Source organism: Cavia porcellus, unplaced genomic scaffold (genome assembly GCF_034190915.1).
Source record: "Cavia porcellus strain 051 isolate PalLab524CR breed Dunkin Hartley unplaced genomic scaffold, mCavPor4.1 scaffold_3, whole genome shotgun sequence".
Taxonomy (NCBI): domain Eukaryota; kingdom Metazoa; phylum Chordata; class Mammalia; order Rodentia; family Caviidae; genus Cavia; species Cavia porcellus.
In genome coordinates, this window is record NW_026947486.1 from 55,560,018 (window position 1) to 55,579,979 (window position 19,962).

General features: G+C 32.6%; 1 protein-coding gene across 7 annotated transcripts in view; it reads left to right on the top strand.

Moving 5' to 3' along the window:
• The window catches only part of Diaph2 (diaphanous related formin 2), an 875,814-nt gene that overhangs the window by 407,451 nt on the left and 448,401 nt on the right, over window positions 1-19,962 (top strand). For all 7 annotated transcript variants that reach the window (XM_063245551.1, XM_063245550.1, XM_063245546.1 and 4 more), the window contains one exon: window positions 14,522-14,761. In XM_063245551.1, the coding sequence (XP_063101621.1) occupies window positions 14,522-14,761 (240 nt within the window). The remainder of the gene's footprint in view (window positions 1-14,521; window positions 14,762-19,962) is intronic.

A 19,962-nucleotide genomic window follows, 5' to 3' on the forward strand; every position in this document is an offset into this window, starting at 1 on the left:
AAGCACAGATCTATGAAATCTCTGGCTGTTAGAACCCCCAGCAGGAACTTTTAAACTCTTCAGAGAGTGTTTGCAGGTCAGCTGCTCTCAGACCTCAGAGCTATAGAATTTCCCACTTGTACAGAGGCTAGAGACCCATACTGTGTACATCTATTAAACTAACACATCTTCTAAGAAAAAGGAGGCAATAATTAGTTCTCTTAGTAATCATTATTTTTCTTACTTAAAAAATACCCATATTTTTCAAATAAAAACATTCTAAAGCTATAGTCTAACAGAGATGTTGGGAGAGTGTTGTATATGAAAATTTTTGAAATGAAAAGTGTGGGTTATGTGATATTGCTGACAGCACATTAAAATGTTGATTTTTACAGAAATGTGTGAAGGTGGGAGGTGAGAATTTGTTCATGTATTTGGAAGTCAATTATAATGTTGTGGTTTTTAACATTTTTAAAGCTTCATAGGAGTTTATAAGCTCTATTCATGATAGCTTAACCAGCTGGAAAGAACATTCTTAAAAGCTTTTTTTTAATTCTCCTACATATAATCAAAAACAATTAACTGGGGTAGAAAATTCCATGTCCTCTTTTCTATTTCTATGAAAAAATTTTCAGGCTTCCATATTCACTGGAAAAGTACATTTTTCTTCATTTTACCTCTTTGCACTCAGAGTGTTTTGATAAATAATTCCCTCCCTGTTTCTATTTTCATTCTTCCTTTATGTATGAATTCTAGCTCTTACATTTAGATGTGTATTCATTTTATCTGAGAATAATCTACTTAGTAATTGTGAGATTAGATAAGAATTTATTGTGACTCAATCTCACATCCTAATATTTATATTCTTGTTCATTTCATTAACCTCTCATAATATTCCTTTCCGATGGCTAGATTGTTTATTTCCATTAGGTTTTGCAATAAAACAAGGTAAAAGTATCACCTAAAAATTGAATATTCATAGTAGCTTTGAGGATGTTAATCAGTGTTGCAGTTGATTGCTTTTCATTAAATTTGAAAGTCAAAAACATACTTAATTTTTTCTTCACATATCCCTAATTTCTAGATTTTTAATGGCTTTTTTGGGCCTGAAATAGTTGTTTTTAGAAGGATATTTTGAAATTTTTTTCAGATTCTTACAGTGATTCTTTTGAGTTTACAGTATCTTTGTGGGCAGACATTGTTATTGTATTTTGTTTAAGAATAAAGACAAGCAGATATTTGTTGATGTATAATTTACACATATCACTATTTTTGGGGAAAGGTTTTCTATCAGCACACCATTATTTTACCTATGTAGAGTCCATTTTCAACACTACTTTTTCAGAGCTTCAATTCACAGATTAACTAGGTCTCTCATCTCTTATGACATCTAATATATAAGCATTTCCATTTACTGCATATAGCAGTACACTTTAGATTTGCTTATAAACCCTACTGATTACTTTGTCCAGGCCAGATACCTACCTGGATTTGGTGTAATGAGTGTACCAATGAGTAGGAAAGGTCTTGGACTTAAGGAAGTCATTGTCTATAAGAACATTAAAAAATTATTTAATAGTGAACCACTAATGTCTTTGCTGTATTTTCCTATTTCCAGGCAGAATTTGTCATAGTCATTGACTCTTAATCTCACTTTTGAAGATAGTTTTGCCAACTATCTAATATAAATTCATAAATGCAGGTTTATTATTGTCACAGCTACAAAATTATTAATTTTTTTAGTTTTTTTAAAGAGGTTAAAATTAAACACAACAAAACTGAACATAAGAAAGCAATGTAAGAGACATAAATTTCAAAACAAGGCAAACAGAGATCTTCACTATCTATCGTATTGTCTTTTTGTTTCTTCCAAATACTTGTCTTTATCTTCACATACAGAGAATTCACATGAAACAGCATAATATACAACTGATCTGAACAAGGTGAGGAAACCATGGTCTTCAAGATTAGACAATAGAGAAGTCAACAATGGCTGTCACAGTCTCTCATTCTCTTCACAGTACCTGTCCATACCTTTATGTATGTTGAAATTAAACAAAATGAAACAGACTAAATTCACTCTGAACAAAGAATAATAGTTTTGCTGGATTTTACATCATGACGTTACGGAATCAGTACTGGATATTGTAGTGTCTCTTTTTGTTAAAGTAGTTGTTCATTTCATCATGAACTATGTGATCAGTTCTCATAAATTGTTTATAGGTTCTACGCATGCATGAGTCTGTACATGTATTTCTATCCTTTCTGTATTAGAAGGAAAAACAAAACAATGTAAGACAAACCAAAACAAATTCCTATAAAAACATGAAATGAAAAACTCATATAAAACCACAGTACAAGGTGATCTTCAGTGGTTACTGTGTTGTCCCTTTTTATTTTCAATAGAATTGTATATACCATCAAGCATAGTATAATTGAATATAGCATTGCATAACAATATTACTAAAAGCAAAACATTGTAGACAGTGTAAACTTCAAAAGCCGGTAATAATCAAACCAGAGCAGGTATCCTTATGAATCTTGTCATCTTTAGTGTAGTTGCCTATACTCTCAGACTTGATACTATCAGTCATAACAGATTAGAATAAAATCTGTCAATACAAAACAGCAATCTAACAAGCCAGATTTAACTAAGATCAGTCATGATAAAACAGTATAAGGTATATAGAGCTTCAGATTAAGCTAATAGAAAATTAAGGATAATTAACATACTATATCCTGCTATTTTGGGGTTAGCTGTCTGTGCCCTTAAATATAGTACATGTGACAGATGGAACAGAATATAATCCATGTAAACATAGCAGTGTGAGTAATGTGGGTTTTAAATCCTGATCCGCTATTAACAATATCCTCTACCTTCTTTTTTTAGATTATTCCTCCTCTTTCACTCTCACTGGGTACACTGCACATTTTGGGTCCCACCAACTCCCTGAGTATTTAGATTGGGAAGGAAACCTGCTATTTACCTAAGTGGTTCCAAACCTTCTCACTCCTGGACTTGATCTCAAGTTGTATTCTTTTATCTACAGAGGCCTCAAGGTTTTCGTTTATTATAGTTAAATAGTTCTCTATTGCACATAAGTATCCTGTCTTTGCAACCTATCTGCAGGTGTTGGTAGAGTTATCCCTATTTCTCTCTGGTCACATAGAACATTGTTTATCTCATGTTTGATTTTCGGTCCATAAACCCTTTTTCAGGGTGATTATATTTTTTATACGCAGCATCTTGGTGGACCATACCTCCTAATCTACCCTGCCTGTGTTTTTTTTTATTTCTTTCTTTTCTTTTTTTTTTTAGTGTATCAAGACCATCTATGTTAGAGATTATAGCAGACTTTCTCTGCCTCATTTCTGCTATGCTATTTTTCTGCCATTAGTTGTCTACTTTTCTCCTTATTTCCACTGTCTGCTCCATTCATTGAGGCCTTTTTGCCACTGTTTGTGATATCCTGTTTTTTTCTCTCTCTCTCTAGAATGTCCTTCAGTATTCTCTGTAGGGTTTGATTGTTGGTCACGAATTCCCCCAGTTCTTTGTAATGGAAGCATCTTGTTTTTTGAGAGACAGTTTTGCAGGGTGCATCAATCTGGGCTGAACATTATTTTCTTTCAGGGTTTGGAATACTTCAATCTAAGCTCTTCTTAATTTGATAGATTGTGTCAAAAAGTCTGTCTTGATTTTGGTGGATTTTCCTTTATAGATGATCTGTTACTTTTCTCTGATGGCTTTTAATTTTCTGTTCTTATATAGAATTTCTGGGATCTTGATTATTATATGTCTGGATATAGCTCTGTTTTAGTTGTAGGTGGCTGGAGTTCTGTATGCCACATACATCTGAGTATCATTTCCTTTTCCTATGCTTGGGAAGTTTTCCTTAATTATTTCTGTGAATAGCTTTTGTATTTCCTTTGTGTTTACCCCTGCTTCTTCATTCACATTTTTATTCTTAAGCTACAGATCCTCTTATCTTTCTCTGGCCTTTGTATTGTTACTTCCCGTTTGCTTGTCATTTTCAAAAGATCTTTCCTTTCAAGATCACACATTGCAAACGTATCTTCAAGTTTTGATAGTCTTTCCTTAGTTTCTTTGAAGCAGTTTTTTCAGCTTTCAATAAAGTTTTTTATTTCCTGATAATCTCTTTGAATCTGCTTCATGTAGTCTAGATTTTCTTTATATTCATCAAATGTCTCTCTCCTTTTTTTGTGTTCCTGTGTTCTTCCATCTGTGTCTTCTAGAGAGGTACTTCATATTTCTTGTATTAATCTACTTATATCATGCTTTACTTGATTAAATATTTCATTTTTGAGCTCGTCTATGAGGTCTCAAATATAACTCTTTATGTCCACTGATGCTGTGTTTGATATTGCATGTTTGCTCCCCTCAATCTCTTTTGTATTTCCCTCTCCTTGATGAATTTTCTCAGCGTTGGGGGCTGGGGACTTTTTCTTGTTTCTTTCTCTTGTCATTTTTTTAAGTTTCTTTCATACAGGTGTATAGTGGAGGTCCTAGCCCCTTTCTTTGTTGGTTATGGTTCTTCTGAAGCACACTGGCTAGGGATTTCTGTCTTCTCTCCACTTTGTTGTTGGTCATGGAGGTGCAGGCAGGTGTGGCATATGCTGGCCCTTCCCCTCCAGGCCAGTCAGCATGTGGAGGCCTTCACCAGGTTAGCGTGTACCATGCATACGGAATTGCTTTGGGCCAGTTTATTAGATCTTGACCAGGGGCGTGACCCAGGCCAGGTAGATCCCATCAGTCTGCTCTGGGAAGGGAGCAATCAATTGCAGTTACTGCCATTCCTTGTTCCTGTCTGTACTGTCTGATTCCAACTAGTCATCTAGTTGGTTGCCCCTTTCCTCTGAAAGGTTCTGATTCTCTGCACTCACCATGGGATAATTCAGGTCTCCATGCTGGCTCTGTTCTCTGTTGGACTTGACAACCTCTGACTTCAGGGTAACCAGGAATCCAGTGGGTTGCAATGGTGCAAATTTGTCTGGCTCTGGCGAGTTGGCAGTGGTGCAAATTTGGACAGCTCTGGGGAAGAGTGCTCTGGCTGCTAATCTTAGCTGCTCCAATAGTAGCTCCTAGACTGCATTTTTTACTAGCTCTTTTCCCTTTAGTTTCTTTCTGGCTCAAGAAGGTCCATCTCTCTCTTTCTGGACCTCTCCTGGATGATGTATTCCGGCATCTGAGTCATCTCTCTCAGGGAGCCTCTGTATGCTGCTGCTTACCGATCTACCATCTTTTCTCATTTTCCAAAGTTATTCTTATAGCCAATAAACAATGAATCATAATAGTGTGTATTCATTATAAATTTGCCTATTAATTGTAATGAGTTCTTAACATTTATATTTTGAAGAGACTCATGTTTCAGTTATACATGGCAGACATTAAAGGGATATGTCTTATTTTTGTTCCATAAATTTGAATCTTTTTAATGTCATAGTTATGCGTATACACTGATTAATTGAGTTAGCTGACCCTTAACAACTGTTTTTTCAAAATTGCTGTCCATATCTTCACACATACTAAAATCAAATAATAGAAAACAGATAAAAACAATCAAAGAATAAAAGTATTATTTAACTTCAAAACAAGATATTACAAAATCATCAATGGCTGCCATAATGTCTCATTTTCTTCAATATAGATGTTCATACCATCACACGTAATAAAATCAATTCTTGTAAACTTCTTAGAAGAAGTTATAGACCTGTATAAGCCTGTACATGTGCATCTATCCTTTCTGTATTAGATAAAAAATCAAAACAAAATATAATAAAAATAGGAAACAAAAGAGAGAAATAAAAATAACAAAGAGTCCCAAACCATACCAGTAGATTTTCAAAACAAGGTTGTAGGAACATAACAAATGTTATTTCTCATAGACATCTTTCAAAGTGTTACTAAGATTACCAGATAAAAACATGTAAAATTGATCTAATCCTATGTTAACTGTTTTATTCCAAAAACTGATAGAATTAGTAGTACAGTCATCTTAGCTATCTTAAGTATATATATACAAATTTATATCTTTTTTCTTTTTCCTTCTTTTTTCCTTTTCCCTGAGTTATTTTTCTGCTTTGAGCAGTTTCTTACCCTTTCACAATATTTATTGAAGATTTTGTATCTTTTTTACTCTTAAGAGATTATGATAGCCATTGTTGATTTCCTATTGTCTGGTTTTGAAGACCTGTAGTGCTTTCATTCTTTTTTTTATGTGAATAATCAGAGTGTTTATTTTAATCTATGAAATGGGGATTTAATTTTTTAAAGTCTACAGGAAAATATTTTGAAATTAACTCAAGTATTGCACATTTTTTTAGAAAATATTTATAGAAAAATAATTTTTCTTTACACTTCTTTGAAGCAGTTTTTCCAATGAAACTCTTTAATTTTTTTTTTTTTGTCTTTTTCTTTTTTGTCGGTACCAGGGATCGAACTCATGACTGCCTGCTTGCAATGCAGGTGCTTATGCTGCTGAGCTAAATCCCCAGTCCCCAATGAAACTCTTAAAATCATGTTGTACTTATGACAGTTACTATTAATTGAAAGCTTTCTGTATGCTAGGACTTCTCAGGCATTCTCTTATTTAACCCTAGAAGGAAGATAGTATTATTGCATGAATAAAACCAATTAAAAAAAACAGTACAAGTGATACAGGATTTTAAAACCTTACGATTTCATCAGTAGTTACCATTGTGCCTTTTATTGTCTTTAAAATAGCTGCAGATACTTTTGGACATACTAATAATTGAACAGAACAGAATAGACTTGAAAAAATAAAAACACAACAATGAATGAACAAAAGGACTTCAAAATTAGCTTATAATAAATCAAATGTGGCTGCCATAATATGTCTTGCTATCTTTCAAATAGCTCCACAAGCCATGAGATTTAACATGATCAAACAAAACAAAGAGAATAAAACCCAACTCAACAATATAAGGAAATTGATATGCTTTCCAGGTGGGGATCACTTCCTTGGGAAGCCTAGTTCTCTCCCCTCATACTTTTGTTTTGATTGGTTTAATACTACATTGTTTTTTGAATTTATTGTGTGAAGGTATGGACAATTATTTTGAAGAAAACAAGAGATTATTTTATCCACTGTTGATTTCCTGTTGTCTTGTTTTGAAGTCCTATGTTGATTGCATTGTTCTGTACTGATCTGCTTTCTTCTGTTTTGTTTTATTCTGTTTACAATTTTAAAAAAACAGTGGTTTCATTACTGAAATATAGTACATAAATTTTTTGTTAGTATGTATTCATACCTATATAATATTTTCATTATTTGTGGAAATTTGGCACATGCACGTAGCACATCATAATTCCTTTTTTTATTCTCTGTTGCTTCCCTACCTCCATTTTCCTTTCATCTTTTGATTTCTTTTTATTGTTTGTTCATTTTTGGTTTTTTATTTTGTTTTCCTTGGTTTGGCACATGTTTGCAGTGCATACTGTTTATATTCCTTGTGTGGAGTTGCTATATATATCCAATACATTTAAATTCCTTTTCATATTCTCTTTTCACTCCCCACCCAAACCTCTCCCTCTGTGTCTCAATCCACTTCTTTTTTGAGAATGACCTATCTCTCAAGAAGTATATTTTAGCAGTGCAAATGGAAGGATAATAGAAATAACATAAGGATCACATGTGAGTATAGGAGTACCGAGTGGCTTTTTCCTTGTCATTCACATGACTTTTACAATCTTGGCTTTTTTTTTTCTTTTTCTTTTTCTAACTATTTGTAAGGTAGTTTGGTTGTAGATCAATATTCACTAGATGTATATGTATGATGTATGTAAGTTAGTTTGGTTGTAGATCAATAATCATTAGATGTATATGTATGATGTATGTAAGGTAGTTTGGTTGTAGATCAATATTCACTAGATGTATATGTATGATGTATATAAAATTCAAATTGTATAACAAAACTATGTATAATTCTTTGGGGAAATAACTTACATATACCTGCTTTCACTGCAGCTACCAATTCACTTTTTTAAAATTGTAGTTCAAATCGCTTTTTAAAAAATGTTGTGCAATTCACTTTTTAAAAAATGTAGTACAGGGCCTGGGGTTTTAGCTCAGCAGCATAAGCACCTGCCTTGCAAGCAGGCAGTCGTGAGTTCGATCCCCGGTACCGATTAAAAAAAAATGTAGTGCAAATCAACTAAATCAATGAAAGTTTCTTGATATGATTTGATAGGTAAGTACCTTGTAACATGAATAAATCACCTATTTACTATAATATCCTAATCATCATCCTACAGCACTTCCAGGAATGAATTATAAAGCAAAGCATTCCAGTCAAGTAAAACACTGCAAGGGAGCACAGTGAAAAACAAACATACATTTCAGCAGAGTTTTTATTATATTTACCTATATCACTTAGGTTCACTTAAGTGCCTTTATGAGATATGAACCTTGTATCTGTGGCTGGGGATTTACCTCAGTGCTTCCAATTATTTCTAAGCTCAGGTATCTGATGTATTCTCTTATCTGCCTAAATCCTCTGATAGTAGTTGAACTGTTATCTATCATTGTATGCTGCTCTGATTAAAAAAAATAAGTGCACACTTGAGTGTGAAAATTCTGATGATATGGTCAATATATAGAGATTTCTGGCTCCTGTTAGGAGCTGTTCCAATATAGCTTCATCTACTTAAGATTCATTTATTACATAAGAACATATTTTTGATGATAAGATTTCTATTAGTAAAACTATATTACGAATGTAAAATGGCTTAATAGAGTACAACATGATGTTGACAATGCATGCAGTGAATAATGTACAACTGTGTTCTTCACTTAACCCTGGCAACACGTATTCCTTAGTTGTAGATTATAACACGTATTCCTTAGATATAGATTATAAAAAAGTTTCCCTGAGCTTTTGGAGAACAAATAAGAACTGTTTTTTCTTCCTGCTGAGAATTTCTAAATATAAATGAAGAAGGTAAGGATGAAAAAACCTTTCTTACACTGTGTTAGTTACTGTGACAGGAAAGTTTCACCTTGTATCTTATTTAATTCCTACTGCAACCTATATAGAAAATTTAGCACGTTTATTTTTCTGGTGAGGAAATAATGATTACGATATACTAGGTAATTTGGATTAGCTCACACAGCTAGAATATAACTGCAGTCTAACTTTTGCTCATGTCTCTATAAATCTGAAGTCCTTTTTCTTTCACATTGACTTACATTATGGCTCTAGAATTCACAGAGATTTTCATTTTCTCTCTTTCTCCTAAACTTAAGGGTGAAAAGGTTTGTCTCTTGAATTCTATGCTAGAAATAGTTATATAATGTTATAAACATGGGTTTAGATTTATCCTGGATGGTGCATTGGAATGACCTACCTGGTAGCAAATACCATTGCCTACAGTACCTCTTCTTTCTCACATCATACTACTATTATACCTCTTCAAACTATGTATTTGTCCTTAATGAATCGTTTTGCTGGTATTATGGTTCCTATTTATGCGAGAGAATATATTCATTTATTCATTCATTTTACAATCATTTCTTATTCTTGATACCTATCATATTTATTACTTGCCATGTATCAAACTTTGTTATATGTAACAAATTAATGCAGAAATTTTGCCAGATTAAATAGAATCTCTAGCTCCTTTGTGGAATGCAATTTCTTCTTAAAGTCAGATTGATTATTGATAAATATTCAGTGCTAACAGTTACACAAAGTCAGTTCCCTAGCATTTCTCATTTGACATTATAACTTAGAACATTATTTTGGGGAGAATAAAATATTGCTGTCAACTCTTAATTTTATTTAATAGACTTTTGTGAAGAGTTCTGGAAAATGGTTGGTCAGCTTGAGAAAACTGTTAATGTTAATCAGCAATTATTTGAATTTGTAATATAAGTTAGGCCCTTTCCTAGGTGCTCCTTAAGGTTGAGTGATTAACTCTTTTCTCATTTTCTTTTTGTATATGGACTTCTTAATGATCTTGTTTCCCAGAGCAATTATTCAGGTTACTCCCAACTCTGCCAACTTCTAATACTTACATTCTCCTAATCTCCAGGTTGATATTTCCAAATTCTACCATGTATCACATTAATACCAAAAACTCAATATGTTAAGAAAGCAATATTGTTTTCCTACTGTAAATTTAGCATTTTACTAATTATCAGAGAATTTAGAGGGCTAGAGGTCCAGGGCGTCAGGGAGCACATTTAAATAGTCTATTTTTAGTTACCAATCCTTAAAGTACATAAAATTTAATCTGGAATATTTACCTTGCAAAATAAAAGATAATTCAAAGATATCTCCGTATCAAGCCATTATTTGGTTATCACTCCAAAATTTGGAGTCTTAATAAGGAGAAGCTAATTGTGTCATTTTTAGTAGTAAAATGCACTTCTTGGCACCTGAGAAAATGTTCAATAATAAATGATAATAAAATTTTTTGTTAATAAGTAAGCAATGTTTTTCATTTGTGGAGCTAGTACATTTACCTTTTCACAATACCAGAAGCAAAGATTTGAAAAAGAAGGGATTTTTACGTATCAATAATTTGGCCTCTGTTTATCAAAACAAGACTGCTTTATTAGAATTTTCCCTACTTTGCAGATGAGGAATCTCATTTACAGAAAATTAGGCAGACTGCTCTTCCAGAAATTAGTCAGATCATGTGCAAGTTTCTAAATTCAGTAACATTTGATTGAAGTTGTTAGTAAGCTCCCCCCAACCTATCTACACTGTCTTCTTGTCTTGTTAGTGTAAAGGAATATATCAGGGGAGGCAATTTATCTACTGTCAGTCTCAGAAACAAGCAAACTGTAAAACACACCAAATCAGTACCTCCTGTCTTCAGGAATGCTAGCATCCTTCTGCCTCACAACAAATTTGCAACCTAAGAGGCATTTTTTGATTTTTTTCTCTTTTTGCTAATCAATTGCTAGGTCTTTTTGATTCTTCCTTACTTTTCTTTTTTGTATCCATCCCTTGTTCTGTCTTCTGGCTGTCATCACTCTGCCTTACTACCTGTTTCTCAGGTCCTTTTGAAACTTTATTCATGATCTCTCTGCCACTGATCTTTCCTCCAATTATAGTTACTGCTGCCAATAAGACAGTGTACTGTGGTGGTTAAGAGGCTAGGCTCTGTAGCATAAACATATGAGTTCAAATCTCTTAATCCCTGTGATACAATCTGACCTTTCCTTATTTTTACATGATAATTACCTTCTCCTAGGGTTATCTTGAGAATCCAATGAACCAATATGTATATGATTTATGTGGGAAAAGTGCTCAGTACAAAGTACTCAATAAAGGTTAATTGCTATTATTACTGTGAATTCTTATTATAGTATGCTTTTGGTCACAATATTTCATTTGAAGCTAAAATTAGAAATAAAAAGTTCAGATCCATAATCTGTGTGTTTATAGGTCAGGGATTGAACTGCAGAGCCCAGATAGGATTAAAATACTGAGTGAGTGGGAAGACATGTGGTTACAGAATTAAAGCAAAAATAGAAGATCATGTACACCTACCTGAGTGATCTGGAACCAGTGATACCCTAGGGAACTGTGCCCCTAAAAAAACCTACCAAGCTGGGCCAATATAGCAGGTTATTGTGACTAGCAGCCAGTTACTTGATAGAATTAGCCCTATGACATTATACACATTAAGAAGCCTAACAAACAATTCCTAAACATAAAAAATATATAGAAAACATGTTTTTGTGTTGAGATTGCCAGATAATAGTAATAGGAAAGGAAAAATCAATTGAGATGCAATTTAGAGAAAATAAAAGACAGATATTGTAAGACCTGTGTCGCAAAGGAGACTCCAAGGGCCTCGCTCTCATGTAAGAACAAAGGGGTTTTTATTATTCCGTGCACATGGGGTCCTCCAAACAGGTGGAAACAGAGAACCCTGTGTTGGGGCAAAGCTGGTGTTTTTAAGGGGGAAAAACCGCAATGTAAGCGTTTATTACAGAAGCCAATCATTACAGTTAGTGCGGAGCAGTGGGCATCTTATCGATCTGCTATTGGTCAGTTCATAAGGGGTGACCAGCGGGTCAGAGTTAATTAACTGTCTTTGTTCTGCACAACTTATCTTTAAGACACCTGGTTTCTGTAGACTTGAGTCTGACATATTTTACAACCCTGATTAGTGTAATGGCAGGCTCTATCTCTGAGTTCCCTGGCATAGCACATCCAGAGAACATCACAGCCACAGATGGGTTTTTTTGTTTGTTTTTTGTTTTTTCTTCCTGCAGGGCTGAGTTAGGACTGAGTCACGAGGCCCAGTGCTGTTTCTAGCTGAGAAACAGCATCTTGTTTTTAACCTTTAAATTTCTGGTTCTTCAATATAAAGTTGGAAAAATGTGTGTAGATACTTAAAAGGATGCTTAAGCAAACATATTCAAAGGGACATGCATATTCATACAGACAGGGACTTTGATGTGTTTAATTTCCAATTTTATAGCCTTTCTATGGACTTCTAGATACTCTGGCCTATATTTTCTTCATATGAATAAGTAAATGTGTTCTCTGTCTCTCTGTCTCTGTCTCTCTGCTCTATTCTTTTGTCATCAGTTCTGTGTGTGCTTATTTACACCCAAATAGAAAAACACATTTATATACTCATTTCTATTTATATTTTCTCTACTGTGAAGACTATCATTAAAATTGTAGTTATGAATTAAATTTTTTTCTTCAGAAGAAGAAACATGTCCACAACTTCTATTTCTTTTTTTTTTTTTTTTTTTTTTTTTTTTGTCTTTTTCATTTTTACCGGTACCAGGGATCGAACTCACGACCGCCTGCTTACAAGGCAGGTGCTTATGCCGCTGAGCTAAATCCCCAGCCCCACAACTTCTATTTCTATTTACCTTTCTAAAATCATATGTTAGTTTTATCACCAGATATAGTTTAAAAGTGTCTATGTTATAAATTTCAGGCTATATTGTAAGCTTTTTAAAAATCGGTGATGGTGGGCTGGGAATTTAGCTCAGTGGCATAAGCACCTGCCTTGCAAGTGTGCAGTCTTGAGTTCAATCCCTGGTACCAATAAAAACGAAAAAGATTTTTAAAAAAATCGGTGTTGTTTCTACTTGCCATGTGAGCACTGAAGAAAGAAGTAGACTATTTGTATAATACTATCCTCTGCATTTAAAAAATGCTACTCATAATTTATGAGACTTACCTAAAAATAGCAACAGGTAGATATTTTTTATATAACTACCTGTAAACAACAAGAAATCATATAAAATAATTAATAGAAATCACAAGTTCACTTCTGGAGATGCAGATGCCCTTGGCTAATGGGCAAATTAATTTCAAATAAGGAAAACTATATACTATTATTTGTTTCTGTGTTACAGCAGACATGGTCTAAGCAACAGCTCGCTTGTTGCTTTTGAAGGATAGTTTTTGACTGAAAGCCTTTTGTGTTTGTTGTCAAATTATTTTCATTTTATTTGTGGATATCTCAGTGCCTAATTTGTCTTTAAAATTTACATAGAAAAAAGGGAGGGCTGGGAATTTAGCTCAGTAGTGTAAGTGCCTGCCTTGCAAGCATGAGGTCACAAGTTCAATCCCTGGTAACAAAAAAAAAACAAAAAACAAACAAACAAAAAAAAACAAAACAAAAAACAAAACCAAAACCACTCAAGAAAGGAAGCTTGCCTGCAAGAAGGAGATACAATTAGGATAATTTCTTTTCATTGTGTATGTGCATATAGATTCCTTTTTGTCTACTCCTTTCCAGAATTCATTTGAAAAATGAAAACTAGTTCAATACAGTGGAGCTGTAAGAAATTAAAAATAATTATCATTGTAAGCACTATACCAAAGAGAATATGGAATTTGTACCAATACTCTAAAATGAGTAATTAGAACCAAGGCTAAATTCTTCTGAAGAAAATCACCATATAACTCCTGAAAATTGTACTTGAGAGTAAATTCATGTGATTTTACATTGTCTAATTATTTAAGATCAGCGTCTGCCAAGTAGGTGAAATTCATTAGAACACATATAAATATTAATATATTTTATAAATAGGAATCATTAGTTTAAAATTTATTAAATTCTCAATTGGTGCTACTCCCCTGATTTCAAATAGCACAGTAATAGATAATTTTTAAGGAAATGCTGCATTTATATTTTTTGTCATCATGTTCATCTTTTTATCAGTGGCTCAACAAAAAACTCAACTGAATTTCATATCTAAATTTCACTAATTCACCTCAGCGACAGATTTTGGCAGTTTGAGTGTTATTGATGGCAAGTATGCAATTAACATATAGCAACAGTTCAGTTTCATTATTAATGCTGTAAAGGATGATTTAATTTACTTTTAAAAAACTGTTTTTGAAAAATCATTAAATTATTTTTTTGAAATATTTAAAAGAAACAATATTTTTAGAATCCAAAACTTTTTTTGTATAGAAATTTTATAGTATTGTCTATGAAATTATTGCCATTAAAGAGATAAAATAAAATGCCTTAGATATGTATTCTCACATAACATTTTTTATCTTCTAGATGAGCTCAGTGAAAATGTTACGGCCTCGTCTCAATAGCATTCTTTTCAAGCTCACATTTGAAGAGCATGTAAACAACATCAAACCAAGCATCGTAGCAGTAACTTTGGCTTGTGAAGAACTGAAGAAAAGTGAAAACTTTGGCAGACTTTTAGCATTAGTTCTTTTGGTTGGGAACTACATGAACTCAGGCTCAAGAAATGCCCAGTCTTTGGGTTTTAAGATCAACTTCCTTTGTAAGGTAAGATAACATTTTATATTGCAAATTCAGAACAACAGTGTTGGCTCTAGGAAGGATTAATCTAAATTCAAATAGTACATAAATCAAAAATTAAAAGTGTGAATTTTATGGTTGGTAATGTATCTCAACTATATTAAATAAAAACTTCATTAGAGTAAAAGCCTTAGTACTATGCAAATTCTTTTGTAGCTCTTGTAGGTTAAATCTTAGCAGCATTTATAGTCCAAAATTTTTTTTAACTTTTATCAAATGGATGCCAAATTGGTTTTTAACCCCCGTATACTTATTTTATGTTTTTCCAGAAAAATGTTTGAGATGTTGCATTTAATGAGGGAAATAACCCTCATTTGATTTGGAATATGCTTTGTATATTATACTCTATGAAAACAATACTCTTCAATATTGAATAATGTTATATCACTAAGCTTATGCTGGTTATTGAATATATTATACAGAAGGGTACAAATTAAATGATAATTATTTCATCATTTTGATTGTGTGATTTCATAATATTATTTTTTTTGAGATTGAATTCTTGTGAAAAGTAAACAAAGAAACTATTGGGTTCTGTCCTAGATCCCCTATCTCCCAAATGAGTGTACCACAGAGGTTAAATAAAAAGAGACAAATTGTATGATTTTTAGGGCTCCAAGAGGGTCAAAACTCTTTAATTAAGCTCGAGGCTTCAAGGGTAAAGACCAGGATTCTCTGGATCAGTCCACTTACATTAGGACCAAAGACAAAGGGCGGAGAGACTGAGGAAAGTGCAAACAATGAGCAGGACCTTGGGAATCACTTCGAGGACTGAATCTCCAAGTCATGAATCAAGTTAATTTTGTAGCACTGTCTTATCATGACGACATGGTAGAAGTGAGACTGTAGGAGTAATCTTTGCAGCTGTAGTCTCTACCTAGTTAATTGGGGTTGGAGCCAGAGTGTCCGCAGCTATGGCCTTATCTTGCCCTTTGAAGTATCTCTGGCCTCACAGGCCACTACAGGCCTTGGCCAGGACCAGTGATTCATACAAGTTCGCTTACTATGAATCAGCTGCTGTTGCCAGGAAAGGGGCCTAGGCCTAGGACAGACTCACAGATAAACACAGAAAGCCAATTAATATAATTTAATTCCTGCTCAGAGCTGCTTCGCAGTGGTCTGCAACAGAAACAAAGAAGCCCAAATGTGATTGTATGTGTCCATTTCCTGACAAGAGCAAGACTACCTCCTTAAGAAAAACATCTTTCTGTTACAGCAAGAAAACTAAACAGATTCTGAAGTGAAGGCCTATACACAATTAGAGATAAAAATAAATCTGAAAACAAGCAGTCTATCTTCGACATCTCACCATTCATTCATATTTTTCTCACATCTGAAAACATTGCAGAATGTTGGTCAGTTCTTGAAATATAATAGGGATTCCAAATCTTGGAATAGATATGAATTGCTTTCTGTTCGTATATTAAACAGATGTGCATTGTATATTCATGGACTAGCATCTTATTGCGTATCAAAATGATTTGATCCTAGTAATTTCTCCGAAACAGATACAAAGAATATTTATGAGTAAAAAGTTATATGAAAATAAAATTGTGTGTTTCTGCTTATTCCTGGTAGATTTGGGGTGATTGTGAAAGAGCAAAGAAAATAATGTTATCAGAAAATATCATGTTTTCTCAAGAAACCATTTTTATTTCTTCTTATAAAAGGTTGGGAATTGTGAAATTATTTGATAATGTGAGCGAGAATAAGGCACTACTTGCAACAAATTAGAATCAATCATTGCCCAATTTATAGGATAAGAAATAACTAGAATATCATTATAAGTTTATATTAGATATAAATTTATAGATATATTAGATATAAATTTATATTAGATATAAATTTTGCATTTAACTCATGTAAAAAGATTTTAAGCAAAATTAATTTAAGCAAATGTGCCCCTTTATTTTTAAGTATCTTAGTTTCTCTAATTACATGACCATCATATCTTTGAAGGAAGAATGAATAAGCCATTTATCTATAAGATCAGAACAAAAGGCTGCAGTAATATCATAGAAAAATTTGGCAGTTACATCTTATATTTTGGAGAGAAGTTTCTCTCTGTCACCTACCTGTCAAGTAAAAGTTCTTCCTATACAATGTTGATCTGACATCTGTCACTAGAGATATGCTTAAAGAATTCAGCACAAAGATTTTTGCTAACTTCAAATGAAATAAAAAATAATCTTATGGGAAATACTATCATGTAGTAATAGATATTCTAAAAGACAAAAAAGTAAAAATTGTAAAATTTTCCCCTTTCTAGTTTTCAGTAGAATGTTATCCTTTAGGAAATACTTACAGGGAAACACTTGTCATTAATAAAAAGAAATACCATATACATGCATGATATCCCTTTCTGTCTAGGATTAAAAAGATGTTCTTGGAATACAAAGGATTCTGAGTAATATAAATGTCTAAAATGTCAAAAATGCATTTAAGTATATAGAAATAGTTTAAGTTTGTGTACACCCTTCAAAATGGAATTAACTAGCTACTGATACATGATGAGCTAGAATTACTACTAAATTTCATTTGTAAAAAAATACTTGGTTGATTTTTCTCTGTGACTTTTCTTTAAAAAAATAGCAAGTGAATTACTCATGTAGAATGCTGAATGTGCTTTAAAAAATACCATTTCCTGACTTAAATTTTTCTAATGATAATTTCCTTGCAAAGTGATACTAAAAGTGTGATCCACTGCTTTTCAATGCAAGTTATAAAATACTTGAAGATATTCACCTAGTCAAGGAGTCATGATGTAAGCAGTTAAAGTTACTAGTTGTATGTTGTATTAGAGTAATGTAAATATTCAGATAGTAACCATTGACTGTTGTGATATTTGGAAAGAAAAAAAAGATTAACACAATGTCACCACTAAAACATATCATTATTGCAAGTATTGGTGTTGCCAAAGAGAGCACTTCATTATTGCATGAACTCACTCACCACAAAATTCTTTAATTTTAGTAGTGAAATATCACTTTTTGATTATATAATTATATGAATTATTATATAATTTTTATTTATATAATTATATGAATAATTATATAATTATTTATTATTATATAATTATAATATATTATTATATAATTATTTTTATTATATAATTATATGAATAATTATATGTTTTATTATAATTCACCAAACCAGTATGCTGAATTATAATAAAAATCATTTCAATGAAGATGAGTTCTTGATGATAACTTTGCCTGTGCTTGCCTTTGTTTATTAAAACTTTAATCCATAGCAGTTCTACACTTCAGTCTTATTCATTTTTATGCTTAGTAAGTAATACTGTATATAATCTGCATAAGAACAAAACATTTAGAAACACTGAGTACTCTCTATGTGCTTTGTGGTTATATCAGATATGGGTTAGTGTTTGCAAGCAATAGAAAAAGTGACTCTGCCTAATGCAAGCAAAAAGTGGGATTTATTGGAAAAATCTACTATAGTTCAGCCAGAAACTGGGGAAAAGCCAAAGAAGCCAGCTTTTAAAAGAACAGCAAAATGACAGTTTACAGAATCCGTGGAGTAGAATTCAATGGCAAGTCTTTGAAAGATGTTGCCTTAGGATGTATCAGCATAAATCATTTTTTTCTTTTCCCTACATTTGATTCACATTCTAGAGAGACAGATTAACCTATTATAGATTACAAAAGCATTCATTGTCTGAAGGTAAAGAACCTTGATTCCTGGTGCTAAGGAGTATTTACAATGGCAGATTGGGCTTGACCTAAAGCATGCTATTACCAAAGATAAGAGTGCCAAAAGTGAAGGTATATCAGGCAAGCACAAAGAAATACAAAAAAAGTAATGGTCTACAAAACGAAGGGGATGCAAACTATACAAATAATACTGAAAAATGAAAAAAGCTTGTTGTGTAATTGAATACCCAGGAAGTCTGCATATAAACATTATGTGACCTCACAAGAACAGCTGATAAATGTAAAAATTAGTAGCCATTGAAATAAGCTGTCAGAAGCAGGAGGAATCTTTGGTGCTTGGGTATCAGTAAATTTGAAACGGATTTTAAGGGTACTAGGACTAAGGTATAAGGAGAGATGAGGACTAGGGGTTTAGAGTATTTTAGCTTCTACCTTGTCAGTTACTTCCCAGATGTTCATAGGAAAGGTAGTTGCCTTCTCTGAACCTTAGTTTCTTCATCCATAAATAAGGAAATGCACTGACTCTTGTTTATTTTCATATATTTTTTCAGGGCCAAATAAAATGATGTACACAGTCCTCATATATTAGAATAAATTGTAAAACTACATGTTAAATAAATGATAAAAATTCTAGAATGACACATAACTAGGAAGTATCATAATGTATTGAAGGATTTATTACAAAATCACCCTGTCTGGAGTATTGGGTTCATGTTGGAAACAAGTAATGATATTGGCAGGCAAATTGTGAGAAGATACTGAGTTTTTTGTATACTAATTTGGGTATCTGGACTCTATATTTTTTAAGTCATTCACAGTTCATTGACTAACTTATAAAGGCTAAGAAACTTTTCTGTATTTTCACCAGAACCCCTGGCCTCATGACTTTAGGTATTATTACCATTATCTGTATTATTATTTTCTAGTCATTATATCTAGACAGAAAGATACACTTTCTGATGCACTATGATGACATACTTAAGTACAGATGTGAAATATAGAAAAGTACTAAAGAAAACATGTGGATTCATTATATTGAAATTTTTAGGTAATCATACTGTAAATCTTTTGTATTAACAGAATAAACCTAATTGTGCTATATTTGTAACATTCACCGTTATTTCCAGTAGAATATATATAAGAGACCATAATCAAATGCAGTCACATTATTAGTGATAGACTATTCAAAAATACAAAGAAAAACATCCATTTTCTCTCTAGAAGTTGTAAAAAAGAAAGTAACATATGTTTAGCCTTACTGTGACATGGGAGATTTTGTAGCAGAAGATACGATTCATGAGGAAAAATGACTACTGTCTATGGCAACATAATTTTCAAAAATATAATTCAAGAGAAAATCTAGCAAGACCTAAAACAAAAGACTTATGTAAGTACTCAATATTTCATAGTGCTTAAACATTTTTTAGACAAAGTGATATAAATTTTGTTCATGTAAACTTAGAATTATGATGTAAGAGAATATCTAATCTATCC